General features: G+C 32.7%; 1 protein-coding gene across 1 annotated transcript in view; it reads right to left on the bottom strand.

Moving 5' to 3' along the window:
- SLIT3 (slit guidance ligand 3) overlaps nucleotides 1–20504 on the bottom strand; it is a 502670-nt gene that overhangs the window by 81717 nt on the left and 400449 nt on the right. The window contains exons 21-24 of the mRNA XM_070934106.1: nucleotides 8937–9005; nucleotides 7778–7849; nucleotides 7543–7614; nucleotides 4533–4604 (exon numbers count right to left, since the gene is read on the bottom strand). Of these exons, the coding sequence (XP_070790207.1) occupies nucleotides 4533–4604; nucleotides 7543–7614; nucleotides 7778–7849; nucleotides 8937–9005 (285 nt within the window). The remainder of the gene's footprint in view (nucleotides 1–4532; nucleotides 4605–7542; nucleotides 7615–7777; nucleotides 7850–8936; nucleotides 9006–20504) is intronic.

The following is a 20504-nucleotide window of genomic DNA, read 5'->3' as shown; positions in this document are numbered from 1 at the left end:
TCAAATAATTCTGATAATATTAATATCAGAATTATTAAAATATTAACATTTTTAAAGAACAGGTGTTTAATTAACAATTAGAAATAATTTTATTTACAGTACAATATTATATACTTCTACTAAGAAATAAACACCATTGAACAATGGATGTTACTCCCAAAAGAATATGGAAATTTACAACAGGAACTTTTCAAAGTTTCATTAAATTCAGTAGGGTTTATTCCCAGATAAATGGGTATGGAACTAAAACATTAATACAGTAAGACTTTTTATCAAGCGAATCAATATTATCTCTATGAACTTCTTAAGATTAGTGAGTTTATTCCAGCAGGTGTTGAGAACCATTGCAGAGTAATTTTTACTGTAGTTAACTGGACCTGGTAAAACTCAAGATTTATATCGTCTCAATCATAGAATTAATTGGGTGACTTTGGCTGGGAGAAATTGAATAACCCGACCTAACTCATAGATTTGTAGTTGTGAGTATAAAATGAGGGATGATCCTTTCTTAAGAATTTTAAAGGAAAGATGGAAAATAATGAAATAAATACTAGGTATTATATTGAATTGATTGGCATATTCAATATGATGATGTTGATGTTCCTCTTTGACTTTTTAGAAAAATTTCTAAACTTTCTAAACAGGTAATGGTTGCAAATTTTTAGACAAATTGAAATATTTAAGAAATGTCCATTTCAATGGCTTTTGAACATATTTTTAAGTCCATCTTTCTGTAAAAGTTCTGTTTTAATATAAGGTTTAAGAGTTCAGAAACCCTTGAAGTTCAAGAATAATTTTTTTACGGTAATGGTCTAAAGGTTAAGTGAGACTGCTTTTGACTTTAAGTTTTTACTTAAAGCTTAGAAATTGTTCCTGTGGAGAAGAAAATATTAGTTGGATTTGGCCCCTAGAGAGAAAGTAAGAAAATTATTTACAAAAAGAATGATCAAAAGATAATTCTGGATGTTGACTTTTTCTTTACAGATAACATAAATATGTTTTAGAAAAGGAGTCGATATTAAAAATGATTTACTGAGGACAAAAAGCAGATGGGATACTGATGGATAAAATTATAAACTAAAGTTGTTGATATAAAACCACAGACATGACTGATTAAAGAAGTTTGCCCTAGACAAACTCATGCTGAGAGTTCATGAGTTGAATTACTGGCAAGAGTTCATACATTAAAATTAAATAAGAAGAGCAAAGTTTCCTTAAAGGGACCCACTTTATATCTTGTCTGTATTTTCACACAGAAAAAGATTATTTGGATTGACTCTATATGAATTCATGCTCATGTACACACAACATACAAATCTATACACTTAAGTTATCTCTAGTTTACTATACAAATGTGTTTGAACAGCTGTTTTGGACCAATAAAAATCCAATTGATCAACAATATGTTACACTAATAATTTAGTTTTCAAACATTCCCCAAAATAGGGAAAAGCCTTAAATAAAAAGAGGAATATCAGTTCCATCATTTTAATTTCATGTCCTTCCTCCCATTGCTAGCAGCTTTTTTCGATTGGTAGTGTGATTGCATTATCTGCTTTGCTCTTTTACTTGTTTTAAATGTGTAGATTTTAATGTCATTGTTAACCAACAAGAGAATGACATTTATTGGGAGGCAGGGCACACAAAATTGATAATAAATTATGTTTATTTTTTCAGGTCTCCCAAAGATGTCATTGGAAAGAAAAGAAAAAACTAGACCTTTTCCATGGATGTTACATAACACAAAGTAAAAATTTTAAGGTAAGAAAGCAACCTTAAAAATAGTTGAGTAATAAAATAAAATAAATAATTGAAGAGGAAATGGAAATGAGCCGTAACACAAAAAATAATGAAGGACAAGCCATTGTTGCTTCAACAACAATCATTCTCGTTAGTTATTGCATGCCTCTTGCCCTTGTTGCAAGTTTTTTTAAATAGAATCCTAAGATGTAATTTAAAATATGTAAATATTGTTGTTGCTGGCCACTGCACACTATCTAGAGGTTGATAATAACTACAACTTTACAAATATTGTCTACATCCAAAAGCCTTAATCAAAGCACACAATTATTTTGAATCCATAAAATTGTCTAATTTAGTTCAATATTGGCATACACATATTTTTATTGTACTAATTGTAATGGCAGAATGTTAGAAGATGTTGAACAAGTTGAATTCATGTTCATCTAAGTTTGTAAGAGTTGGAGATTTCTCCTGATCAAGAAAATTGACAGCTTTAACATATCTGAAGTTTGGGTAGAATATTATTAATTATATGTCCAGGGCTCAATGTTATTACTATATATGGAAATACAATGTAAAGGGTATTTTAAAATCAACTAAAATTTAAAACACACAAATTAGGAAAGATAAGGTAGGATGAAGTTAAGTTTATGGATCACAATCAGTCCTGATCTACCACAAACTTTTAAGGGTTGTAGTCTTTTTCAAACATAAATTAATACATTTGAACCGGGGGCACTTTGCCTATCTGATTGTTTCATCTTGTAGGGTTCCAATTGATGTAGGGTAAATATTACATACTACATATTACATACTATTTTCAAACATAAGTAGGTAGTAATAAGATAATAATATTCATTTATAAGGAGATATAATATGTACTTAGCATGTGAATGAAACAATTCTAAATCCATACCTAATTTCAACCCTGATTTGTCAATCTGTTCTGTAAACAATATATGTGATTGCTGTTGGCAGCCAGGATAATTAATGGGCCCAGAATTTATTATTTCAGAAGAAAATATCATACTTTTACATTTACTGTATGCAGTGATGCAGAACGAATGAAGAAGGATGAATGACTGTCAAGTGGCATATTAATGGCTGAGGTTACAGAAACCTTGTGAAAATTGGGGGAAAAAAATCTCATAAGACTACTTCTCTTTTTCCTGGCTTCTTATTGGACAAATTTTTCTTTGCAGAACAGTTTCTTGAAGATCATTTATAGCTGGTAACTGCTATTGTAATAATTATAATGAAAATTATGATATAATCCTCCAAATGGAGCAGCGTGTTTATCCAATAGGATTTCCCTCAAAATCCTATTTACAGTAGGTTTGGATGTTACTTTTGCTGATAAGAATAAATTAATCTGTTAAAAACCAAAGAAGAAGATAGACGGGCAAATTGCAGCTACAAAGTCTAGGTACCTTTGGAAAGTAGGCTGAACTGCTACTAGGGAATAGCTACTGGCCTGGTCTCTTTCCATTCCTTTCCTGTCCTGCTACCTGTGTCTCTCATCTTATTTTATTCAGTGCTGTTTTGCTTTGTTCCTTCTTCCTAATATTTCCTCTTATTGTATCTCCAGCCTGTATTTTTATTTTTGTAGTTTCTCTAAAAAAAGAGTTAACAGTAGATGTGTGTAGTATTTTTGTGTTCCATACACAGTAGTTTTTGTGTTGAGAAAGAATGGTGGATGTGCTGATTGGATCAATTAATTTTATAAAATAGGGTTTGTTTTTTTACAGGCTATTATTTTAATCAGTAGTTATAAATTCACCTAGTAGAGAGGTATACATATGTAAACACAAACATATATCAATTACGTGAATGTGAATGTGAAAAAGTATGTTTATTTTTAGTAGAATTTAAACTAACTGGAAATGATTTTGACTTTAATAATGCCATCAAACATGATCTTTGATAAAGCATTATCATGTTGTTTATTAGTAAGTATCGTACTGCACAAATAACTTATATTTTCATTTTAAAAAATAGATACTATTTAAGCAATGAACACAAGTTTAAAAAAGGATGAAATATTTATAAATTTAAACATGTATTTTCATTCCTTTCCATGATCACTATGGGGTTAAAAGTGAATAGATATAATATAGGCTAACACTAATTCCTTGTTGGGCTTATATTATTTGGAAAACTGTCTCAGAATGCCATTCTTCCCAAAATACCCTGATACAGCAAATGGGAAATATAGGAATCTAAATGGGGTGTGAAGAAACTATAATATAACATGGCTCATAAAGCATAATCGTGATGGTATCTTTCCAGCAACTATATGTCCCTACGTGGCTTTTAACTTGTCCTTTTTTTTCTATTTTCTTTTTTTTCTAGCAATGTCAATTCTATTCTCCTTGGAGTGAAGAAGTGGAGACCAATCCTATTTAAACAGGGAAAAAATATTCTGGAAAGTTAAGAACCAATAATGCTACTACTTGGCAAATTAAGAACCAATAGCATGTGCCTGCTTGATCATTTATTCATATAGGACCATTTTAACCATTTAGGTTAAAATAAGTTTTTCATATTTTGCTGATAATTTGCTTTGGAGTCTAATTTTGAGATAAGTAGACTTAATAAATGATCTATTTTCTCTTTGATGATTAAGGTTTCAAAAGGTAAAGTTTTTTTTCACATTTGCTTGGAAAATACAATTTATCTAAATAAAATACATATAATGATAATTGTGGCATGAGGTAGCTATACAAAACTCACATAGCAATCTCCCATTTGTACAGAAATAATAATCTCTTGAGGATAACAATACTTACAGGTGGGAAAGTGACACAAGATCATTAAAAGACCCTTCAGGGACACTGGATATATCATTGCCATGAAGCGTTCTAGGAAAAGAAAAAGTAATATTATGTTTGAATACAGTTACGATACAAAAAGAGTTTAAGATAGCTTTTGATACCTATTGACTAAATAACTATAAGCAATATAGTTCATGTTCTCCACTATTTTGTCCAAGAAAGATTTTACAAGGAAGCATTGTATCGCATCGTAATGCTACCCAGGTGCTTCTAACACGAGTGCAATGTGATGCAATGAGATGTGATGCAACTGAGGTACTTCTGGGGTGAAAGGATTAGCTGGTAATATCACCGTTGCCCAGAACGGCCAACTTGGGGCTCCTTTCATGTCCCTGGAAGGAGCTGGAGTGAAAGACAAGAGCTCACCCCACCCCATGCCAGCACTTGGGTTTCGAACAGAGGCGTGCTAACATCCAATCCAGCATAACCATGAAAGCCACCATGCTCCTATCATTGCATAAAGATGGAAATATAGGAAACGGTAGTATTACAGACTCTTTGCTATTTTTCTTTAATAAGAAAGGGGTAGTGTGTTTATTTATTTATAGCTTTTTAATTTGTATGCGTGTGCCTTTGAGTCAATGTTAATGGAAATGGTTTGCCATTGCCTTATCCTAGGGATAGTGAGATCACTGAACTAGTTTCATGCCTAAAGTGGGACTGGAACATACAGATACACCAATTCTATCGTACTACCTTTATCAATAGACCAAAATGGCTCCCTTAATAAAGAGTAGCAGTGACTTTTTCAAAGAAAAAAAAAAGAACATAACTGAATCTGAATAAGCAATTTAGAATAATTAGACAACATGACAACAATTGTCTTGGGAATCATGATTGTGACTCATTCTGGAAACTTATTCAATCCTTGATCTAGACAAGTGGGAAATAGTCATTTTTATTCTTTTGTTTTTTCTGAAACAAATGTATTAGAGAAAATTGTTAGTGACAGCATTTTGCCAGTATCTACTATTCCATCTAATAAATACAGTGCTATCAGACGTTACCAAATATACTGAAATTATGTTTTCCAGAATTTCTATTCAGCCAATTATTACCATGCTGAGTAGAATCTGCCCTAATCAACAGTTGGTGCAAAGTCCAGCTTTAGCACCTGAAAATGATAGTAAGAAAAATTATAGTAAAAATTACAAAGCTTGTTGCTTTTTGACCATATCCTTTCCTATGTGCTTATGTGATTTTGGCTCTCTGGAGGAGATTAATTTTTTAAATTTGTATGTATTGTGTCTGTATAACTGCTGGATTCAACAAAAATGGTTCCTGAGGGTTTAGAATATAAACAATAGAATACACTAGCACCTTTCTTACTAATATTGTATTAGCTTCCTAACTGCTGAACTGCAAATATGCTTTGTAATTTTTATGAAATTCTAAAATAAATAGTAAAATCCTTGAAAAGCTGAATTTGGGAACTGAACCTGAACTACTGGAAAGGGAACCAAATCTGCAAAATACTGTCACACACTGAATCACAGAATTTGTGTTCAATAGGGACATAGAAGCAATTTCATCATTGTTAAAGTATGTATATTTTACATGTGTTTTACATGTATTTTCTGCATAGTGCATGGTTGAAAGAAAAAATCCCAACCTAATCTATGCATGGAAAAAATCACCTTAAAACATGGCATGTAAAAATACGCTAAGAGGAATTAAGACTTTAAGTTACTGAAACAAGGCATATGTTATGACACTGATTATTATGTTTGGTAGCCAGAGACATATTCTGACTGATAGGATAATTTTCCTATTTAATAGCAATAGGGAAAATTTCCCAGGAAGGAAAGCAATTAGAGAAGGGGCTCATGCATAAAAGAGATCTGTTAACTGCACATCAAACCTAGACAGATTTCAAGCTATGTGTCCTTTCCAAAAAAAGGTGCAAAAACTTGGATAGGCTTTTGCTGATTATTTCTAACTGAAGTTCTCTTGGGAATTCTGATAATAAATAAATGACAGTAACAGATTGCATGCTGTCGCTTGGAAACACTTCCTCCCCCAGGAGAATTGATTTTTAATAACAACGTAGATGACATGTGGCAAGGGTTGTCGCTGACACTAGAATTTTGTAGACCATAATAAATCAAATGAAACTGGAGGCTTCCAAATACACACAGCCCAGAAAGAGAGAGTTTCATTCATGCTTCATTTAACTTTTGCACAGAAATATAAGAGTGGCATGTTATTTTCTCTGAGCAAACACCTATTTCAATATATTATTAAGTAGATCTTCTAAAGAAATATAGGTAGCCAATGTTTTTTTTTACACGGATCTTCAGCATTATGTTTTTGCCTATAATGATGAAGTAAACATGGACTTCATCCTAAGTAATGCTTATGATATTGTATAAAAAGTAATTATAAATGAATCACTTGAAAGAATTATTAAATACCATTACATTCAATATTCCCCAAAAGAAACATTTAACAAAATGTCTCCTATAGTCACATTTGACTATAGAAAAAAACAAAAGTTCGAAAAATGGAAGAAGTAAAAAAGAAATGGAAGAGATCAAACTTTTCCCAACGTCTTGCATATGATTAAATTAGAACAGAATCTCAATTAGAATTTTAGCTTGAAGTATGGAATGAATACATTAAATCCAAGAATATGTCAAAGTGATTAATGAGCAAGTTACAATGGAAAAGTCTTCCTTCAAAAATATGTCTTAGTCAAATAGGTTAGCCTATATTTTAACAGCAGCCTTTAAAAAAAAGAAGGAATTCCAAAATGAAAAATCATCTTAAGGCATCGAATCACTCACAAAATGTTAACATCTAAATTCACATTTATAGGCTACTTTACATCTTGATACAAATAGAAAAGTGTAAATGACTAGAAATGGCTACAATACAGAGCATCAGGGGAAAGCACCTACTCCTTAGAAATTTTGCTGTCATTTTTTAAAATTTAACTCCACAACAGTGAATGAGCAATACTTACAACACTCGGAGAGATTTAAGGCCATTAAATGCATGGACTGGAATACACCGTAACCTGTTGTAGCTTAGGATCCTAAGGGAATAAAAGACCACATCTTATATTACTTTGCAACAAGTAACTGGAGCAGGAGCAGAGTAGAATATATTAACATAGAAAATTAAATACTTGTTAGTTAATGGAACTTACTTTACAATAAATAATAATTAGAAGTTATGCAGAATCACTGGGTACTTACAGCGTTGATAGCTGTGTCATATTACTGAAGGTGTAATTGGCCAACATGCTGATACTATTGTTGCTCAAGTCACTGAAAAAAATACACATAGTATTCATTGATGCAATGAAAACAGAACTTGTCTTAAATTCAGAGCAATACCAAAAGCATAAACAGGTTACTTCAAAGCAAACTATCAACTAAGATTATTCTTGGGGATTATAATTACATATTTTTTAAAAATATTACTTAAGATTCATTGATTACACTAAGGCAAGCAGCTTTCAGGATAATTCATAAAATATAATATAAAAATATATAATAAATATCAAGCCATTTTACAATCTAGAACCAAATAGGGCATAAAACCAGAAGTAAAAATTGTGAGAAGTACCGGTAGATACTTCACAAACTTTTCTAGGGAAGGCACTAAACAATAGAGATGCTACTTATGCTTGTAAGTAGATGATCGCTGTGGCTCATTTTACAAACTCCTTGTATTTAAAGTAGACTTCTATTAATTAAGTTTGCAATCAATTCCCTCTTGATTATATAAAGACACGAAAAGAATTATATGAAGAAAATGCTGTCTCTTTAACTGGCACACTGACTTGGGCTTGGTAGGGTAATCTCCCAGCTATAAAATAATAAAATGCTACCATATAAAACATTTTAAATTAATGAGATAAATTAGTATTAAACTCCTATTTAATGACATTCATAAAATAATTTAAAGAATTTTCTTATTTTTTGTAAAATTTAAACCTAAACTGGAATTTAAGATAAAGTTATATATATTTGAATTGGACACAATATTGAACAGTAGAAATAAGCAAGCTCTATCAATGATTGTTTCTACCAAAATTGAGGTGTTATGCTTGCTCTCTACTTATATGTGATAAATAGAAGATTGGTACCAAAAAATAGAACTGTATTCAAAAATCTCAAAGTAGTAATTTACTGATTATCTCTTTTAAAAGTGTGTGCATGTCTTTGTGTCTGTGTGTATACTGCATTCCCATAAAAAAATGTATCTCACAATACAAGCAATGTTTTTGTGTTTCCTCAAACATTGTATGAAAGTATCTGGCAATCAAGCTATAACTGCACTGCAACACCCTATGCTGCAACATTTGTGTATTCTTATATTATTGCTGACATGAAATGTTGATATACTTACATTAATGTTAAGTGTCGGAACGTAGAAAGTTCCTTTGGCACAGCAGATAAATGGTTTCCTTCCAGGTATCTGAAAATCAGTTATATTTGATAAACTGTTAAGAATATTCATAGCTTTTCTTTGCACAAAGAAAAACAAAACAATCTGAGTTACTACAGCTGACTTCAAACATTTCAGAAAGATTTAATTGCAAACTATAATATGAATTCAATCAATAAAAATGTGTAGGTGGGGAAAAAAAAGTAGACTATGCATTTAAGGGTTTGGACTAGGATCTTCCGCCAAAGAAGTTCACAAGGTCCCTTTGGGCCAGTCTCCATAATTGTGCACAACCTATACTGTTGTTGATACAAATTGCCAGTTTGATAGTAGAATGAATTATTTAATACGTTCCCAAGCTTTATATGGCAGGGCAGGATTAAAGAAGCAAAAACTACACAGATTTCTTTAATACTTGGAAACTAATAGGAATTTACCACTCTTATTAATAGTGTGTTAATTAAGAGGGAGTCTTTTTTAAAATATTAAGATAGGTTTTTTCCTTCAGATTTTCGCCTACCTGAACTGTGTTGCTATTTATCAACTAACTCAACTCTTTATTACAATTTAAGACCAGCATAGCTACTTATGAGATAAACTGTCCACTGACTTGCCTGCTATTTCTTCCATTCCCATCCCATGCTTGCCTCAACTTCATACACAGATTCTCCTTCAGCATATATTGCTATAAAGGCTGGATAATCTGTTGGAGATGCTTTGATTTGGAACATGGAGCTGAATCTGATCTCCTTCCTTCCAATTATATGGTTCTTCTTATGGCCTTTGGTTGGAATTGATCGCTAAATAAATTTGTTAGTCATGATTCCTCCCCATCATTTTATTCAGTGAGAATATTAAAGAAGCAAAATGGAGCATTGCAACCCAAAAGAAATATAGAAATACATAAATGTGCATGTATGCACACAAACTCTCTCTCTCTCTCTCTCTCTCTCTCTCTCTCTCTTTCTCTCTCTCTTTCTCTTCTCTCTCTCTCTCTCTCTCTCTCTCTCTCTCACACACACACACACACACACACAAACACACACACACACACGGACAAAACAAAAAGCATCAATTTGAATTCACATTAATATAGTTTTGCATGTGTCAGATTGATGGCATGGTCTGCTGACCATCCTTCTAAATGTAAAGGCTCATAGGAAAATGCTATTGTCCTTTTGTTATGTTCTTTGTTTAAGAGAGCAGACTACGAAGCTCAGCTACATCTTTTACAAAACAATTGGGAGGGGAAAATTCTCACTCCAGTAATTCTCCCAGAGATCATATTAACAAAGAGACTGGGGAGGGGAACTCACACATGTCCTTGCTGTAAGGTTGTGCTTAATTAAAGCTACTTAAAAAGAACTCCAAATGCTAATTGACCTCATTAGAATTATTCTTGCCCTCTGACTGCAAATTGCTCAGGCAAGCAATATTTCAATAACACATCAAAAGCTGACTCGGTCTAGCTGCACTAATCCATACAACCATTTACTTTAACTGCTTAGTGAAAACATAAAATGAATATGCAGCATCTGATATAACGGAGGCAGCATTATTTAAGATGTAAATGCTAAGTCAGAGCTTACCCAGGCTGTGTATTCATTCCACAAAATAAATTATCATAAAAGGTTCCCTCAAGGCTTATGGAGGAAAAGACAATTTACATTTTCATGTGACTATACACCAGATCAACAATGTTGAATCCTCAGCCTCTAACTAACATATTTGAGAAATGCCAAAACATGCACCTAACTATTCAACAGTTAAGCTTGTTCATGTTGATCTACTGCCTCTTCAGTCACATTTTAAAATTTGAATATGGCTTCTTTTCCTTTCATTACCACAATTAGTAATTATGGAAGCGAGAAATGATGCTTATGAGCCTCCTGGATTTGGCTCTGTGATAGCATTTCTGAGCCAATGCCCTGATTCGAAAGTTATGATCTAACTGTTAGTTATGCCAGAATGCATACTGGAAAGTACATTAATGCATATCCCATTAAGACCACTATAATTCAGAATTGCATCCAGATATACTTTCCAACATCTCCTAATTTACTGCATGGAATGGAGAATGTTTCATTAAAAGAAAGCACCATAGAAAAGTAAAATATAATATCTTGGGAAGTTAAGAAAGACTAAAATAACAAAGTTGGAAGGACCTTGGAGGTCTTCTGGTCCAACCCCCTGCTCAGGCAAGAAACTGTATACCATTTCAGACAAATGGTTGTCCAATCTCTTCTTAAAAAGTTCCTGTGTTGGAGCATTCACAATTTCTGGAGGCAAGGTCCCACTGATTAATTCTTCCAACTGTCAGGAAATTTCTCCTTAGTTCTAGGTTGTTTCTCTTCTTGATTAGTTTCCATCCATTGCTTCTTGCCCTGCCTGCCCTGGTGCTTTGGAGAATAACTTAATTTCCACTTTTTTGTGGCAACCCTTAAGATATCGGAACACTGCTATCATGTCACCCCTAGTCCTTCTTTTCATTAAACTGGACATAAATTGGTATAAACAACAATATAATACAGCCACCAAAATGATTTACTGGAATATCTGTAAAAATTATCATGTGCCAGTAATGAAAAATCAATGGGAACATAGAACTAAAAAAGTAGTTGACAATGAGCAAGTTAAAATACAATACAAATACAAATGGATAAAGTGTTGGTTTATAACCCACCAGATTTAACTGTGGTTGAGAAGACAAAATTATGGATAAACTGGCTGTGGTTACTGGCACGCTGGATGCCATATCAAAATAATCTTGGATGGCACTTAGAAAATCTGCATAGAGGCAAAATTCTCAGTCAACAGCAAAACTCTCTAATTAAAAAAAGAAGAGGAACTGAAACAAAGAGTAACCGAGCAACTGAGTATCTAGGACAATACAAAAAAAACAAAAACAAAAACAGAATAATGTTGCCTGTAATGAAACCAGCTACCACAAGTATGTCAGCATTGCAATATTAAAACACCAGCTCAGTACAAGAAACAAACCAACTTATGTATAGCTACAGTTATAACTGAAGATCTTGAATGTAAAATCAAGAAGCAAGAAAAAAAAGTAAAAATGAAATGGAAATTAGGCTGGAAAATAACATCAGCTTGATAAAATCAGATGCAAACAAGGTAGAACAAATGGAAGAAATGAAGCTGAAAAGCAAGAAGAACAAAGAATACCTGATCAAGAAATATCACCTAGAGACAAGGAAGATCAAGAAAGCAGTGGAATTAATAAAGCAGAAAATAACAACTATAGTCAAGAAAATCAAGTGACATACACACTATAGGAAGGATCTCTAGTTTCCAGTCAACAACTGATAAAGAAAAAAAAACCCAGTGTATTTCTGGGCACAGCTATGGAAAAATTGTCCCACCTGCCAAATATAAGAATTCAGTTTGGATAAAGGAGATGGAGACAGAAGCTAAAAAAAAAAAGCAAGCTAAAATGAAGTAACTTATAGTAACAGTAGAAATGGTGCAGAAAAGAGCAAGAAAGATAAAGAATTGATCACACCAGGTGAAGATGAAGTACCCCATGATTTTTGCTTTAAACATCTGACTGGTTTTCACCCACAATCCCCTGAGCAATTCTTTACCTGGGATTCTCTCTCACTTAATGTCACACAAGTCTTGGGATTATGGCAACAACCAGGACAACCTGGATTGTTGTAATTTAGTGATTTCACATGAAAACATGCTTTATGACTCCATCACTTAGCAAGAACATTCCCTTTTTCAATGACCTTTGTAATTCAAGAATTACTTGTAAAAATTTAATGCAATGATTGGGTGCAACAATTACTTTGCTTACTGCAAAGTAAGCCACAAAGTATATTCATATCATTATCTATTTTCTAAATGAGATGTTACTGCATTATGTGCCTAACACAATGGAGCATTGAATCCTGAAAACCGTCATAATTCTGTTGACGAACTAGTCTTGGTGCCAGTAGTCTCTTGGCTTAGGAAGCTGAAGGGTTGGAAGTTATGGAGCCAAATGGAAAGAAATTATAGAAGGAAGTAATCATGTTGTTAAAAATAAACAGTACTTTAAAACATGGAAATAAATTCTGAAGGGAACAAACTACTCTGCAGTATGGATGATAAGCAGCAGTAGTAAAGTATTCCCAGGAGTCTATTTTGTGGAAATTATATATTTTTTGTACATATTGAATTGATATTTGGATGGAACGATGAATGTCAGTTGTTCCAGAATCAAGTTTCATAATTAGCTCATTTTTATTCTGTTCTCAGTATCACTCTCTACTTCAGCTGATTATATACTGAGCTATAAAGCCTAGAGTAACAAACTGTGAGAAGATAATATAGTAAGGAATTAGATAATAGAAACTAATGAGAATAAGAAAAATCCTTCATTGCCAGAGGAAAAGATAGGAAGCTGACCTTTCCTGAAAATTTCTGAACTTTTAATGTGAAGAATGTTTTAAAGAGATTACATTTAGAACAGATATGGGAAAATATCAATTTCTAAATAGCGTTAACTGAGGAAAGAGAACTAAATTATTTCTGAATTTTCATTTGCAGCAATATCCTATCTAAAACACTACATTTTGGCCAATTTTATGATTCTTGTAATAGTGGTTGTATGTTTATTAGACTGTGTATAGCCAGCCTCTAGGATTGGCAAGTGAAATAGAATTATGTAGGTAAATAGTGCGAGGAACAGGTGGATGAATAACTTTTTTGAAAATGCAAAACATGTGTTCATCCTTATATAAAACTGACATACAATTGAGCTGTGACTGTTTCATAAAATGAATAAATAGGTTTATTTGGAATAGTTTTCTCCCCAGAAAAGTAGAATGGACATTTTATATCAAATATGGTTTTCTGGACCTTTAATTTCTTTACTCCTCTCCTTTCCGTCACATAGCATACCCTTTTAGTAACTATCTGTCCATCTAGGTAGATTGAATTTTAAAAGAATTAAGACAAGGAAACTAAATTGGGAGTTACAGAGTATATCCTGGTATTTGTACCAAGATTTGAGACTTACTTGCAAAATTTCATAACTAAGATTAAATCAGGAAATTCATCATCATTTCTAAGAGAGAGAGAGAGAGGAACGGAGGGAGGGAGGGAGGGAGGGAGAGAGAGAGAGAGAGAGAGAGAGACTTTATAATTACCAAGAAAATGATTCTAATTCCATTAGTATCAAAATTCATTGAAGTAGCTTTTTAAATGTTATTTTATTAATGGTCACTGAAAATGTGAACATGCTATTAAGCAGAATGGAGGAACAAGGGATTTCTAAGAAGACATGGGTAAACAAAGCTGTGATTTCCACAGAAGCTGCATAGTGAGCATTAAATTAATTAATATGTGATGCTGTTTGACCCTTAACCTCTGAGTGCTCTATATTCTATATAACTCTTAAGAAACAAGAAATACAGTAACTAACAACAAAATCAAACTAGGAGGTGATGAACCCAGCAGACAACCAGAGTATCCCACCTAGTATCTAACATTGAGTGGAGGCGGTCTCCAACTACTATAGTCCAGGAGGACAGCTAAATCTGAAGAGCTTATAGAAGAGCAAGTGAGCCAAAGGGTGTCGGTACCCATGGATATGATAGAAGATTCTACTCTGCAGCCAGAATTATCTATTATGCCATATTCTGTATGTGGAATACTAAAGGAAAAATATTTTTGTTTCAGATGTTAAATAACTTGAATTCATTCAGTTTCATATCTTACAATAGACAGCTTCCATGACCAGTGGAAAATAATCAAATGTGTAGTAGATACTTGTCATTGTTTCACCTAATTATCTCCTTTTGGGACAAAATCAAAATCTCTTTTTGGAGTGAAAATGAATCATCATTTTAAATAGAGGGCTTGAAGAAGGTTTTGCAAACATATCAATACATTATACATTTATTTTTAAATTAACCTATTTTAAATCCCCAATTGCATTTTACTCTAATCTACTAAATGTTAACAGTGTGAAATAGATGAATCTCATGATGTCAAGATTAAACTATTAAAATTAAGCTATCATAATTCAAAATTTGAATTATAATGTTTAAATTACAATGTTTGAATTACAATGCTTACTTACATTGTAACCCAAGGTACAATGGGTTTGATTGTACATTTACTCTAGATATATGTTTAAATCTTTAATATTATGAAAAAAATTGGATTACAATGTGATTAATGTTAAAACATTTACTTCCAAATCAAACATAAGCAGATCCCTGCATATTTCAATCATAAGTGTTCCTTGTCTTTTGTACCTGAAACATGTTGAAAGATGTATTATGTAAATTATTATTTAACATTGCTGATTATTTGATATCATTATTCTAGATGTGAAAATTGTAAGTTTCTTCCCTCAGTGGGGGAAAAAACCTTTTACAAATGATATATCCTTTGAGAAAATACTGAACTGGAAGATTTTCATCTATAGTGTGTTAAACAAAACTGTGTTTTTGTTTAAATGAATCCCGTTTTATGTGGGATTAAGTTTTCTTATTAAATTGCTTGGTTCTTTTCAGTGTTAAAAGGGAAATTCTCTCAATTTCAAATTACCAGATAGCACATAAAGAGTAAATATTACCAGGCAACAGAGGTATTAAAAATCCACAAGATGACTCTATTAAACATTCCACTTCATAATTAACACTTTAATCAGCAGCAATTATGGAATATAACAAAGTCAGTTAGTATTCAATTTCATAGTGATTTGTAAGCATTTCAATTTTCTCTTTTAAATGTGCCAAATCTAACTATAAGGATACAATAAAGATCTGGAGAACGTGCTGCTGAATAAAAATTAGGGCAAAAATAATTGCTATTTTTCTTTACGTGCATTGTGGCAAAACAGAAACACTGTCTGCTTTTTCTATTTCATTATGTGTAACAACTGGTTGCAAAAAGTGTTCTGAATGCAAATAAAAAATTATATTTCTTTTTCAAGAAACAATGAGAAAGTTTTTTAATTATACAGATTCTCTAAAAATTGTTACTTTTACATGTACGATTTCTCATTGGTGAATGATTTCTCATTGGTGAAGCATCATATTGTATAGTACAGAAGATCAGTCATACAGTAAGACCTCAAAGCCATGGAAAAGTATTTATAAATATATTTTAGTTAGATAATATCAAATTGGGTCAACTTTAACTTTAATTTTTATTTGATTTATATACCGCCCTACTGAAAGATGGGTTACATCTTTGAAGATTACATAAACACTTTGTTTTGTAGATCTGTCCTTAATAATAACTTGTAGCACTTCAAAAGATATTCTCATACATTCTTTCATCTACTTTATCTGTTTATATCTTCCTCTTTTTGTATTGTCTGGTTCATCCTTTATTTGTATGAAATGCCCAAAGAATGTGAATAGCTTTTAGATCTTAATATTATATAGTTTTAATGAGAAGCTAAGTCATTCCAGCTTCATTTTATCATTTTGTAAGCACCACTGTGCCACTCTTTTTTATGTATATGATTTTTATTAAGGATTTTGATAACAATAAAAACTAATACAAAGAATTTAAAGAAAGGGAGAATAGAAAGAATAAAAAGAAACAAGAAAAAGAAAGAATATAATAAAGAAATAGAACAGAAATCTATAAAGAAGTGTCTTCTAACCTTTATTACAACATATATAGACAACTTTAGTAACTCTTAATTTATTTTTATTTATTTATTTATTTTATTCAATTTGTGTACCGTCCTTCTCCTAGTGGACTCAGGGCGGTGCACAGCCAAAACTAAAACACATACCAATACAAAATTTAAAATTATTAAAAGAATTACATACTTTGGCCCAAATTTAAAACAATTCGAATTAAAACCCATTGACAAATTAAAAGCTAAAAAACTAAAAAAGACTAAAAAAGACTAAAAAGGGGGGAGGGGGTTCACGCCAGCCCTGCTTGATGGAAATCACTTAATCACTTATAAGGTTACAAAGAGTTTCTTCATCCATATCTATCCATTATCTATAAACAAATCCATAAAACATCCACTTTTCAATGTTGGTGTCATCAAAAATTTGTAAAGTGTTTTCAGAACTTTGCAAAAAAATTGATCAAATAAACTTTATATTCCTTCCTTTTACTTCAAGCTGTCTTAATCAAATATTGTAGGATTTGAATTTTCTTCTTTAACCCATTACAGATTTCTTCAAGGGTTTAACAAGTCTCTCTTGTAAATCCAATAAAACATTTTTCCAAGTCATTCTTTTAGTTTGCATTTGTATTTCGCCTTTAATTTTAAAATTGTCAGGGTTTTTTGCATATTCAACAAAGCATCATATTCCAAATCATTCTCTTGGCCTGTCACTTGTAATTCCACTTTCAGTATTTTCTCTGTTTTGTCAGACAAAATTTGCTCTACATCTTCATTTACTCATTAACATAGAGTCAGACAGACATCATTACTGACATTGTTGATATTTCTGGATCTATTCTTCAAATATCTCCTTTAATATTTCCAGTATTGTGATATTTTATGTCATTTATAAGACACAATACTAAATGACATAAACATAGGCTTGTATTTTTACCTTCTGCTTAGAATCTGTAGTTCCCTTTACTATCCAGTTTCTAAAATCACAAGTTGCTTATCTTTGTTATAACTTACAATAGTCAATATAGCCAAAATAAATCTGATTCCCTTAAGAACCTATTTAATTTTAAGGTTATTTCTGAAGTGTTATAGCAAAAATCAATATTGCAAATTTATATGGACTCCTAAGCCACTTATAACATTCTTAGGTCAAAATCTTTGGTTTTTGCTGTTCCTTTCACATTGTTTAAATTCTTAAGCTTAAAATTGATTTTTCTTTTGTTCAGAGTTGAAGCTAAACTCATCCTGTCAGAGTTTAGTCAGCGTAACTAGTATTAAGAGATAAACCCAGGAGCAAAACAACAGCACTCAGAGCCTTAGATAATTAATAGTGGTTTATATACAGCTAAATATATACAGGCTTATATGTGGTAAATAACTTATCATGTTCCGCCCCAGCTACGGACCACAAAGAACGCAGCACACACAAAGTCTGAGGACCCAGATTGTGGGGCAATAACTGACTTTGTATAAAATATACAAAAGTATGAGGGCTATTGCTTAACACATTGTAAGTCCATACAAGACTTAGATTACTAATTAAGAACTACTAATGAGCTTTCTTAGTAGTTGTTCAAACACAAGTACAGTTTAAATCAGTCTTTTCTGAACAAAGGCTGTTAATTTAAATTCATTAACAGCTGACAAGAGTCCAAGGAATAATTAGTCAATTCTGAGGCACAGTCTTTCAGATAACCGTAAGCTTACTGTGGTTGGCAGAATGCCCAGAAACAATTTTCAGGAAAAATGACAAGAGAGAAGCAAGAGCCAATCAGATGTTTTCTGGAGTCAATACGCGAAGGAATATGAACAAAGTTGTTTTCTGCAAATTGCCTCAGTCGTTGCCATTCCTTAAATAGGCTAGGGGAGTGGCCAATTAGCCCCAAGCCTTAATCTCAAGGAGACCTCCTCCTGAGGAGCCATTCCTGTCTTTTGGCAGCTCTGTGCACCCGTGCATTGAGAAAAGGCTCCTCCTCGTCTTCCTCTTCACTTATGGGAGCTTCTGGAGGTTCTGAAGGCCCTGGCTGAATCCCTGCCTCTGGCACCAAATCTTCTCCAGCCTCCTCACTGTCTGACTCGGGTGCCAGCTGCATAGGCTGCTGGCGAATCACCACCCCAGCCTCCTCGCTGTTGGAATCAGCTACCAGCTGCACAGGCCGATGGCGGGCCACAATATATCATACAGCTACTGGCACAAGGAGAGCAATGAGATACATGACGAGCAAGAACATGAGAAGAAGGGAGATGCCCGCTAATGGCTTCCCTTAAATAGACAGCTTCTTACCCAGCTTCTTAAAGTGGCAGTAACCCTGCTGCCTCATTCCCATTGCATCAGCTTTCAGTTGCCTCCGCTTACAGCCTCTCATCAGCTTACAGCTATTAAATCTTCATTCCCTGACACATCCAGTGATTTTCAAACTTATCATTCTGAAGGTCTTTAATAGCTTTAAGATGATTAATAGGGAATTTCTGATTTGTGATGTACAAGATGGCTTATATATTCATCTCCTGATGCCCAAACCCAGACGGAACCACTGTTTCGTAGGCTTCTCATGAGGAGCAGCCTTGTGAAACACAAATGGCTAATTTATTATCCTCTCCTTAACTGCGGAGGTTCCAGAAAGAGGTCTACTAATCAGTTCTTCAGTATTTGTTTTGGTCATTGGCTCTCTAGTTTGCCATGCCTTCCCCGGAAGGCCACACTCTTAATAAAATATTGTTTTATTTCTTTTCTTTATCTTATTTTATCTTATGGTCTTTCTTTAAAAAGGCTTTTCAGAGCCTTATGAAGATCAGTAGTGCAATTTGTTTCAGTTGGAAGCAACATTTCAAACTATATTATTAATCCATCCATGGTACTAGATAGAGTTAACGTTTGTAATCAATGTTTCCTTTATAATAACTGAATTAACAGGATTTTCCCTATTGTGAATATGCAATTCCAGTTATATTCAAATGCTTTAAATACTAAACTAAATTTATTTTTTTAGAATAAGCTACCAAAAAAAAAGTAACTTTAATTAATCTGAAGTATTGTTTCATTCCTATTTTTACCAGTTACCATTAAGTCCTCCTGGCCCTCCACGAATATAAGTTTGGTTAAGTATTATGGTCTATTTTTAAGCTTTCCAGAAATTTCTGATTAGCCACTGTTAGAAAAAGAGAGCTGCTACAAAGTAGAAAACATGTGTTAAAAACATCTGGCAGCGGACAGATAATAAACAAAATATATATCTATGGAATTAACAGCCGGGAGAAATAAAAGGGAGTGAATTAGAGATTAGCAATGTGGTGGTGGGGTTGGAGAGGCTGAAGGTTGAGAAATGATTGTATGATATGAATGCAAATGAACAGAACTCCATCAAAACAAAAGGAAATACTAATAGAAATGGCTTTGCAGGCAGTAAAGTAAATATATGATATAGGAGAGAAGTAGAAAAAAAAGGTACTATTATACAACGGCATTTTTTTTTAAAAAAATTAATGGGTTGGTGACAAAACTAGTTTACTACTGAATTAATCAAAATATAAAAGTGAACCTCACAGTCCTTTCTACAGAGCATCTCTGCCATGGTGAAATCATTGATATCACCAGTTGCGGGCTACAATGCAATATTTATAAATGTTGTGACAATTCACACATTTATCTGCATTTCATCAAGTGTAGGTGTAGTGAACCAGGAATTGATTATCTGTTTTCAGGGTTGAGAGATAAGCATTTTAAATTCATAATTAAAAAAGAAATGTATGAATGTGGATAAGAATGCTTAATATATTGCAATCTTTTTGAAAGAGGTGCATTATATGCATACCATAAATACAATACTTTGACATAAAGGTAGAATATCTTTGTCTTAAGATGTAAATTGAATCACTAACAGGATCAATATTTTGGAACAGATATGAAGTGCTCGAAG

This window comes from Pituophis catenifer, unplaced genomic scaffold (genome assembly GCF_029215685.1).
Source record: "Pituophis catenifer annectens isolate HBS135680 unplaced genomic scaffold, rPitCat1.0.hap2 SCAF_2, whole genome shotgun sequence".
NCBI lineage: Eukaryota > Metazoa > Chordata > Lepidosauria > Squamata > Colubridae > Pituophis > Pituophis catenifer.
The sequence above is the reverse complement of the archived record's forward strand: the minus strand, read 5'-3'. Positions and strand labels throughout refer to the sequence as shown.